We start from the raw sequence: 9,561 nt of genomic DNA, 5'->3' as shown, positions 1-9,561 counted from the left end.
GCAATATGCCAAAAAAATGTTTTTTAGCCTATATCCCGATTTTGATTTTATCTTGATTCATTAGTCAGTATAATTTTTGCATATTGTTATTAAGGGGTAACTCTGCTGAGGGCTCACACAGAGGCTGACCAATTCGTGGGTTTCAGTGTTTGGTTATAGTCATTATTTTGAAGACTTCTGATCATTCAATAGAAAGAGCATTTAGTTTTGAATTGCTAATTACTGTAATGATTACAGTCTTAGTTTTTCATCACTCTGAGACCCCTGGATAGGAGGAATAAATGTGTGAAAGTGTTTGAGCATAGAGCTGTACTAATCAGAGAAACACTGAAGAACGTTGCACCAAAACAGCAGATCCTTATTAAACCCTGAAGATATGAAATTGACTCTATTTTCCATTTGTTTATTTAATTTGTCTTAAAGTCCCAGTGTGTAACTTTTTAGCTCTTAGTGTTTTTATTGCACTGAAAAGCATGTTTCCTTTCTGTGAGCGGGCTTGCCTCTTCTCTAACCTAACTCGTACTTGACCTGAAGCGGCCTCATCCTGCTTGCTTCCATGGAAATGTTGCCATAGTAATATTTCAGTATTGCATAAAATTGATCTCTCTCCATTGAGAATATTCAGAAGTATGGTTTTAACGTTCTGTTGCCACGGTATCATCCAGAACGTTACATACTGTTGCTTAATGGCATTGGTACTAGTGGTAATTGATTTGTTGACAGGTAGGCTATTTCTAAGGAAACTGTTAAAGTCAGTTAGTATTTTACTGCCCTAGCATTGACATAATAGTTACTAGTTACTAATACAGTAGTACGTACTGTTTTTGTGATGAACAGTATGTTTCATCAAGCTCCATGGTTCTTTATGTGATCATTGACAATTATTGCCATTGTACAATTTTGCTGCTTTACCATGCTGGTTAAAAATGCAGATAATTCTGTGTACACGCTTAAATATGTTAAGTGTATATAAGTGGAATTAAGTAGTATTAAGAATTTGTACAACTCTAAACAAATGTGTCAACGTGTCCCTGCAGATAATGGTTCTTAACATCCAATCCATCAGTCAGTGAAAATGCCATTCATAGAAGGATGTTTGTGGTCCAAAAATGAGGACTAATATGAGGACTAATACAGACCACCGACCTGAAGCAGAGGATGGCACGCGGCTGGCATTGCGGCTGTGATTGGATGACAGCAGTAAATCTGTCCAAATCCCCCGAGGCTCAAGCTGTGATTTGGACCGCAGATTGTTTTCAGAGGATGCGGAGGCCAGTGTTCGGCACACGACCACAGAGGGGACGTTTTCTCTAGCAGTCCTGTTGGAAAGAGATCGGAAAATACAAGTTTGACTGCTCCGTCCCAGCGGCAGAGGAAGTTACGGAGATGGGCCGGTTTCCCGCGTAGCGCCACGGTAGGCCACAACTTTACCCCGCGCCATGTGCGTAATGACAGGCCGTGTAAACGTTACTCACGGCAACGACAAAGTAATCATGGAGAAACTTCATTCAAATTCCTCTGAATATTGTTGGTTTACTTCAAATAACTGAGTGGAGTAAACGCTGGTTGATTAAATAACCATTGCGCGTTGGTTGGATTAGCGCGCACAGCATCATGGGAACCTGTTTACATCGGGGTGTCATAGCAATCAGGACGTAAGCAAAGACAGACAAATAAGGTTACATTATATATGGTTTTATTTCATCCCAACTTAAGTGATTGCAAAGCTAGCCTGAATTATAAAAATATAGTAGACTGACTATAGTTGGAAAACTTCACTTCCACTCACACACCTCTAGTCATCATTTTGAGTTGTTCAGGACATTGTAATAACACTGTTAAAGGGCCTATGACAGGTTTTTACAACTGTCTAATTTTTATTTATTTTTTTCTGTGTTTTATACCTGTTCTACATATAAATTATAGTTTTTACACCAATCGAGCTGCTGTTTGTGGAGAAAACATTGAAAAATCTCTCTCATATTTTTGTCAAATTAAAATATTGAGACATTAAATGAGTTTTTGCCCAGTGTTTGCTGGATAATTTCCTAGTGTGATGTCATCAATTACAAACAGGAAGTTAAGTTATAAATGTAAAAAATGTACTATTTGTTGTTTAAAATGTTATATGTATTTATCTTTACAAGATTTCTGTTCAATATTCAATGTTCAATGTTCATATTGGTCCAACCTGTCAGAGGCACTTTGAATGGTTTTGTTCAGTAATTTTCCAAATCGGCTCTGAACAATATGCCATTGTAGAAAAGGTACCATTTTTAGAGGCCGTGCTAAATGGCAGCATTCAGGAAAAGGGGCTTTTATTGTGATGTGCAGATGGCACATTTGATTTACCCAACTAGATGTTAATGTGTTGCTTGTAATTTGCAGTTTGTTGTTGGAGGCTGCAGATGTGTGGTGTGAGGAGGGCTCATGCCTCTCGTGAAGAGAAACATCGGCCCTCGGCACTTGTGCCACGGCACCGTGCCTGATGGGATCGGCAACGAGCTCGAGTGTGTCACCAATAACACACTGTCAGCCATCATCCGGCAGCTCAGCAGCCTCAGTAAGATCACTCATAGGATGTATACACAGCATTAATCAATGCAGTTATACTGTAGGCCCTATATTTTAAATCTGATGCCCTTCCTTGTGCAACATTTAGCAATTTACCTTGCTTGGGACTTTAGCGCACCATGTCGCTGGATTAGAGTTGGTTTTAAACTCAGGGCTGTGGCTCCAGGTGGACATCTGCAACAGATTTTCATTTTCATGTGAAATGAACCACTGCTGGTCTTTGATGCCGCTCGGCTCTCTGTCCTTCACACAGCAAGTGACAGAATCAAACTAATAATACATATGTGGGTCTGTCTTATTTGACAGTAGTATATAACTATACTATATGAAATTACATCCACAAGTAGTGACAATACTATTTTTGGAAGCTGATACACTGGACATCTGCCCCATACATAGGGATTAGTGTGGGTGGGATTTAGTGAAGTTACAGGAGCACAGAGCTTACCATAATACTCTGTAGCACCAACACGATAAAGAGTGACTGGAAAGTGGTTTCATCTGGGAAATGTTTTATTTGATTTTGTGTTGTTATGCACAAATTACTTATGCAGAGACTCATGTTGTACAATCTAGCAGTAAAAATGGCATGGAGATTTTAATATTGATTCTGTTCATTACAAAATATTGATGATGATGATAATAATGCTAAATATTCATAATAGTCTTGTATAGCGTCACTCAACAATTGCGTACATTATTCATTACTGATTTGCACGTTTTGTCTCTTTTGTTTTTTTCTTGAAGGCAAACATGCTGAAAATGTGTTTGGGGAACTCTTCAATGAAGCCAATACATTTTATGGGCGTGCAAACTCTCTACAGGACCGCATTGATCGCTTGGCCATCAAAGTCACCCAACTAGACTCCAGTATTGAAGAGGGTACGGGACACGTGTTTTATTAGCACGTGTGTAGCTGGAAACATTTTGCACTTTCTAACTTCTGTTTTTTCTTCTTTAGTCTCTCTTCAGGACATTAATATGAGGAAAGCGTTTAAAAGCTCAACTGTTCAGGATCAGAAGGTTTTGTCGAAGGGTAGCACTCCCACCTCAGTGACAGACATATACAACACCAGTGACAAAGCCCCTCCGCTAAGTGTACTGACTGAATATAGGTCTGTTTGACTCTTACCAATACATCAAGTCGCACTCACCATTTACTAATTATATCATATTGGTTTCAAAAACAGAGACGACTCAACAGACGCAATGAAGTTTTACTCCGATCCGTCTTACTTTTTTGACTTGTGGAAGGAGAAAATGCTGCAGGATACTGAGGAAAAGAGGAAGGAGAGGAGAAGGCAAAGGGTGGGTGCACACTCTTGTATAAAACATAAATCAATGCTAACTTTACACTTACTTACAGGAACAAAAGCGCTGCGTGGACAGTAACACAATTCAGCGTGAGGTGAAAAAAGTGAGAAAGGCCCGAAACCGCAGACAGGAGTGGAACATGATGGCGTTTGACAAAGAGCTTCGTCCCGACCACCGCCATCCACAAACTCTGCGTCGAGGGGCGTCGTCAGAGGGATCTCTCTCTCCAGACGGCAGGTTTGTGTTTGAAATGCCAAAAATATATTTATGCTATTATTTTGTAATGAAAGAATGATAGAACAAATATGGAAAGTGAGATTAAAGCACGGTTTCAGGAAGCGAAACACTGAATGATATTTTACCATTGTCTTTTTGGAAATGCTTTTGTCATCTGCATGTCATCATGGCCAAGGTCAGATCTGTGGAGTGGCTAGTCAAACACCTGCAGTGGAATAAATGCAAGATAGAACAGTTTAATGTCATATTGTGGAACATTTGAATCCAAGAAATAACATCTCCTCCAATAGACAAGTTACAATATACACCGTACTATCCTCACACAACTACTGACCACGATCACAGAGCAAGCGCTGGAGATTGTCCTGTATGAGAGCTTGCTGCTTCTGAGTTGTTCTAGTGGCAGTGAAGTAGAGATGTCATGGTTACAAACTTCACTGTTACAATTAAAGAAGCATCACAATTTTATGATTATTTACGGCCATTGACACATGACCAAACAACAGTAAAATCATCACTTTTCTCATTATCATTACAGTTCATTACAGTCTAAAATGTTACCACTCTGCTATTATGTGACTAGCTTTTTATAATCAAACATTCTGACTGAAAAGTAGGGTTAATGTGACATCAAATTGTCAGAGAAAAAGCTGTTTACGTTTAAGTTTGTGGAATAAATATATAATATTTTTATTTATTACTATATATTGTGATCTGAATAATCACATTTAGAATAGGTCAAATGTAGAACAGAAATTGAGACAGTATATATTCAAAAATGCCACTTGAAGGTTATGTGATGAAGTACATAAAAAGAAAAATGTATAGTGATTGTTTGGTCTTTTATCCAGATTGCAGATTTGTAAAAATAAATCCCTCTTTTGCGCCTTTTGAGGATGGTCTTTAGTTTTGCCACTTACACTTTGACATGTCTTTCTCTCTTTATATTTTCTCCTTCAGGCCTGACCTTCCAGAGTACCCCATCCCACCAGGCCCTGTCCATGCGGCTTGTAACTTTGCCAAGTCTCCCGATTACGTGGTGGGGAACGCACACCCCTCACCACCTGTAGAGCATGAATACCACAGCATTGATGTCAACTACAAGAGAGGAACCTACTCCACTGTAGAGCCCCCATTCACAGGACAAATGAACGGAGCGACATGTCCACCTGCTGAATACAAGTAAGAGAACAAAAATGTAGAGGAAAAAACTAAACAGGCATAGCAGGGCCGCTTAGATTATGGTAATATTGGTTAGTGGGTGACAAAAAGAACATTTTGGACAGTATGGTGGCATATTATGATTAGTATGGGGACTGATAGTTAATTATTTATCTTCAAATAGATATATGAAATGATCAAAATGTTGTAAATGAATGAATTAAAATAATGTGTTTCAAAATTAACATGCAGTAAACTGGAAAATGCGATTTGAACAAGTTTGATGCAGACATACAGACTATTTGTAATGATGCGCGGATCGATAGGAAAATACTGAATGAGATATCAAAAGTATCTATTTGCATGCATAAATATCACTACTAAAAATGTCAAAAATAATTTATCTGCCGCTGGTTTTAGCGTTAACGTGGGCGCTGCGGAGCTTGTTTCGTAACATCTTGCATCGGTGCAATTGATGACAGCGCAGGGCATGGAATTGTAATCAAGAGGTGTGATTATAGAATAATTAATACAATAACATTTTACGTGGGTATTTTTTCTCCGACTCACGTAAACAGCGCAGCAGTTACACACTCTGCTCTTAAAGCTCTTTGCCGGACACCTCCACCTCCGTGTTGAACACTTGTTACTGCGGTCTGGGCCTGACTGGACCGTACAGACTCATGTGCTCAGCTCAGAGAGGAACGTCTATTTGGAAAACAATCACATTCACACAAAATTCTTTGTTCCAGTCTGCGTAAAACTGACTGACAGCATAACACGCGATCCACATGTACGATCAGACGAAGCTGACCACAGTGTGCTCCGTTCTCATGCCCTCTGGACCACGCAGCATCCCACCGAGTACTCAGGGGTCCAGCTGTGCATAACGGTGCACGTGACTCATGTTTCTTGTTGTCCTGGTTTGGTCCGGTCTCGAGGACATACGCTCCAATCACCGGGGAAACTGGGACTGATCTCATGGCAGGGCAAGTGCCACACAGTTTCACACAAGTCTGCATACACATCTCTGCCTGTAAACTCCCCATGCTGGGTGACAACCATCACTGACGGCTCAGAGTTTGTATTGGTATCGGATCAGTATTGCAATACCATAGTATTACTTACGAATCAGATTAAAACAACAATCACTAGTATCTCTCGTCACTAGTAATGGTTCAGAAATCTGAAACATGACTTTATTCTTCCAATCTTCAATTTCTGTTTTTCTATCTCTGTGTCTCTGTAAAGTGCTGGCTCTGATATGCATATTAGATAAGGGGACATTTCATGCTTACGGTCATTTTTGTATTTATTAATTCAAAGTATAATTTTGTCTGCATAGCACTATCCTTCCTCTTCATGTGGCTGGAGCACAAATCCCATCTGCACAGACAGCGTTTGGGTGTCCTCCTGGTGCTCTGTCTCTACCTCATAACGGAGTTCTGCATGTGGGGCCTGGATACTCACTCCCACCTGTACCTCCACCTCCAGGACCTCCACCTTTGCCTCCGCCCAGTGCACCCCAACACCCACGGGACTACACAAACAGCGGGCGAGCTGACGCACCACCTGTCAGGGATGCCAGAAGTGATCTGTTATCTGCAATTCGAATGGGTAAGTCAAAGACCTTTAGACTAAGGTCTGAAGGTCTTGTATGAATTAAAATGTTTACTTTGTATCCTTGTCTTCTGTGTAATAGATTTATATCCATGGGTGTCTGAATTATGAGAAATTAGGACCATTGCCTTAGCAATTTACAGTTTAAAACTAAATATCCTATCTTTTTTATGGTGAAAAGTCCTCAAAAAAGTTGCCTATTACAGGAAGCTGAAACTGTGTGTGGCAAGCCAGAAATATATGAAAGATAAATGAAACAACCAACAACGCCACCTGAGAGAAGGTTCAGAACCTGGAATACATAAAACTATAACATAAGGTGCACAGATAAGTAAAATTGACAAGTTATTGATTAGAAAAAGATTATTTAAAAGATGATTATTTACCTCTTCATTAGTTCCTTTAAAATTATGTTGCTTTAGTTACTCTGTAGTTCACCATTCTGTCTTTCCTTGTCCAACCCTGCTTTATATAGTCTGAAGTAAGGATTGGTTGAACTGCATCAAGAGCAGTAGTAGAATAAACACTAATTGAAAAGGGGAGGCGGCCACACCGTCACTACCCTAAATAATACAGATACCGAAATCAGAATCAGAAAAGGTTTATTGCCATTGCCAATGAACAAAATTCACAAACTTAGGAACCTGTTTTGGTGATGTGGTGCAACATACAACAATTAATCATAAAAAAAAAAAAACACACACACACATATAAAATCAAAAAGGGCATGCATTAAAATGAAAGAAAAACAATTCAAATTTACTATGGGATGAAAATAACAATAAAAATAGGCTTAATATGTACACAACATTTACAGTTAAGTTTACAAATGTAGTGCATAAAGTGAACAAGGGTCATTGATTGAATTATAGTTAAAGTGACAGGTGTTTGTGAAGTGTTCATGAGTCCAACAGCAGAGGGAAAGAAACTGTTCTTGTGGCTGTAGGTTCTGGTCCGGATGGACCGTAGCCTCCTGCCTGAGGGGATTGGCTCAAATAGGGTGAGAAGGATCAGCACATTACAGACCAATAGATTTACTCTGACCACAAATGACAGAGGTCATTATTTAGAGGGGCTATGACAGCACACCTACCAGGAAGTGCCCGACACCCCCAACCAGCCACACCGTAGACCCCGAACACCTGACCCTGTCCAGCTGTACGTGCAGTCGGCCCATCCTCAGCACTCGAGGATATTAGCATTTAGCCTCAACACCACACCCAAGTTAAACATTTAGTAAATGCGCCGAGCATCTTAGTTCTGAACATAGTTGCTGGCTTTAGGCCAACACGATGCATTTCTCACAACTTCAACAAGTCTGGATCATGGTCTGGATCTATTAAAATAGGGCCTGAGTGCTGCACAGCAGCAATACTGTGGCTCAAGTTTATTGTTGGCTCTTCTCCAAATTGACTTTCAAACTAAGTTGATTCTTTTTAATTATTTATTCTTTATTTCGATAGGTATACAGTTGAAAAAAGTCCAAGAGCAGCAAGAACAGCAAAACAAGAGGGAGCCAGTGGGTAATGACGTGGCCACAATCTTGTCCCGGCGGATCGCAGTGGAGTTCAGTGACTCTGAAGATGACTCTGAACTGGAGGAAAACGAGTGGTCTGACTGAAACGATGAGACAAATGAGCAAGCAACTTAAGCTGCCACTTTCTGGTAGTCAGCACCAGCTCTGACTCCATCTAGTGGACACTTTGATGCACAACCCCTCTTCATTCATGTTTACATTGCCACAGCTAAAACTAGATTAATACAAGACTAAATAGGGCATCAGGACCAAATAGAAGTAGAGAAAATCAAAACCTGTTGTAAAAATGTAATACATTACATTTGGGTTTAATTTACTACTGAATAAGCATGTAAAATATGTTTGAACCAGAATTTATGCTTTTCAAAATGTAAATAGTTGTCATATATGAAAATACCATTCATGATGTGTAATCCAGTATGCTTTTTCATTTTAATTTTGTATTGTGTTTCGTCCACACCTAATTATACATTTCACCCCAATTCGTTATTTAAATTATTGTCACTCTTTGTAATTAATTGATGCAAGTATAACATATGGATTCTATTAATATTTGAAAATGTGTTGTGTTATGTTTTCATTATTATTTTTGATACAGGAACAGTGCACATTATAAATTAACCTCAACAAGAGAGATGCATTGTAGCAGGTTGTGGCTCAAGTGCTAATTTCTATCTGTAGTCCTTGGGAAGGCCCTGAAGTTATTAGGTCCCAGCTTATTGTAGCCTGTATGTCTTTAGTGGCAGACGCAGGAAGAACATGCAAGCTCCACACAGAAAGGCTCTGCTGCGCTACTGTGACTCCTTATTCCATATTAATGATGACAAAAATACTAATTCATCCGCACTGCTAACTCACCAGCAGATGTCAGACAAGCAAAACATTTCCCTGAACAGCACGCCATCTTGGCTCCAGATTCATCACCAAAGTAGAACAGTTGCGAAGCTTGAGCCACAATGGCACTCTGTTCTTCCGTGTTTAGGTGAAGTGATTGATTAGTTTTGCCGTTATGAATGAAGGTGAATAATTCAGATGGCAGACAGCTTCTGCATATCAATTGTTCTTTTTTAATAAGGGAAAGTTTGATGAACAATAAAAAGCTCCTGCACACGCACATA

At 39.6% G+C, this 9,561-nt stretch overlaps 1 protein-coding gene across 1 annotated transcript; it reads left to right on the top strand.

The window, feature by feature from the left end:
* Positions 1-1,206: 1,206 nt before the first annotated feature.
* LOC140360822 (actin-binding protein WASF3-like) lies at positions 1,207-8,630 on the top strand. Its single transcript, XM_072446235.1, has 9 exons — positions 1,207-1,414; positions 2,389-2,563; positions 3,322-3,456; positions 3,536-3,689; positions 3,765-3,882; positions 3,941-4,125; positions 5,086-5,307; positions 6,632-6,903; positions 8,370-8,630. Exons 2-9 carry the CDS (start codon positions 2,431-2,433, stop codon positions 8,525-8,527), a joined length of 1,377 nt encoding a protein of 458 aa, XP_072302336.1. The 5' UTR covers positions 1,207-1,414; positions 2,389-2,430; the 3' UTR covers positions 8,528-8,630.
* The last annotated feature ends 931 nt before the right edge of the window (positions 8,631-9,561 follow it).

This window comes from Eucyclogobius newberryi, unplaced genomic scaffold (assembly GCF_026437365.1).
Source record: "Eucyclogobius newberryi isolate DKJ021-1_F unplaced genomic scaffold, fEucNew1.0.hap1 SCAF_15, whole genome shotgun sequence".
In the NCBI taxonomy this organism is placed as follows: domain Eukaryota; kingdom Metazoa; phylum Chordata; class Actinopteri; order Gobiiformes; family Gobiidae; genus Eucyclogobius; species Eucyclogobius newberryi.
The sequence above is the reverse complement of the archived record's forward strand: the minus strand, read 5'-3'. Positions and strand labels throughout refer to the sequence as shown.

Excerpts from the sequence above, each read along its gene's own strand:
- LOC140360822 (XM_072446235.1), top strand. The coding sequence starts at position 2,431 with ATGCCTCTCGTGAAGAGAAACATCGGCCCTCGGCACTTGTGCCACGGC. Across the intron at positions 3,457-3,535 it reads AGACTCCAGTATTGAAGAGG|TCTCTCTTCAGGACATTAAT; the intron begins GTACGGGACACG and ends TTTCTTCTTTAG. Across the intron at positions 3,883-3,940 it reads AGGAGAGGAGAAGGCAAAGG|GAACAAAAGCGCTGCGTGGA; the intron begins GTGGGTGCACAC and ends ACTTACTTACAG.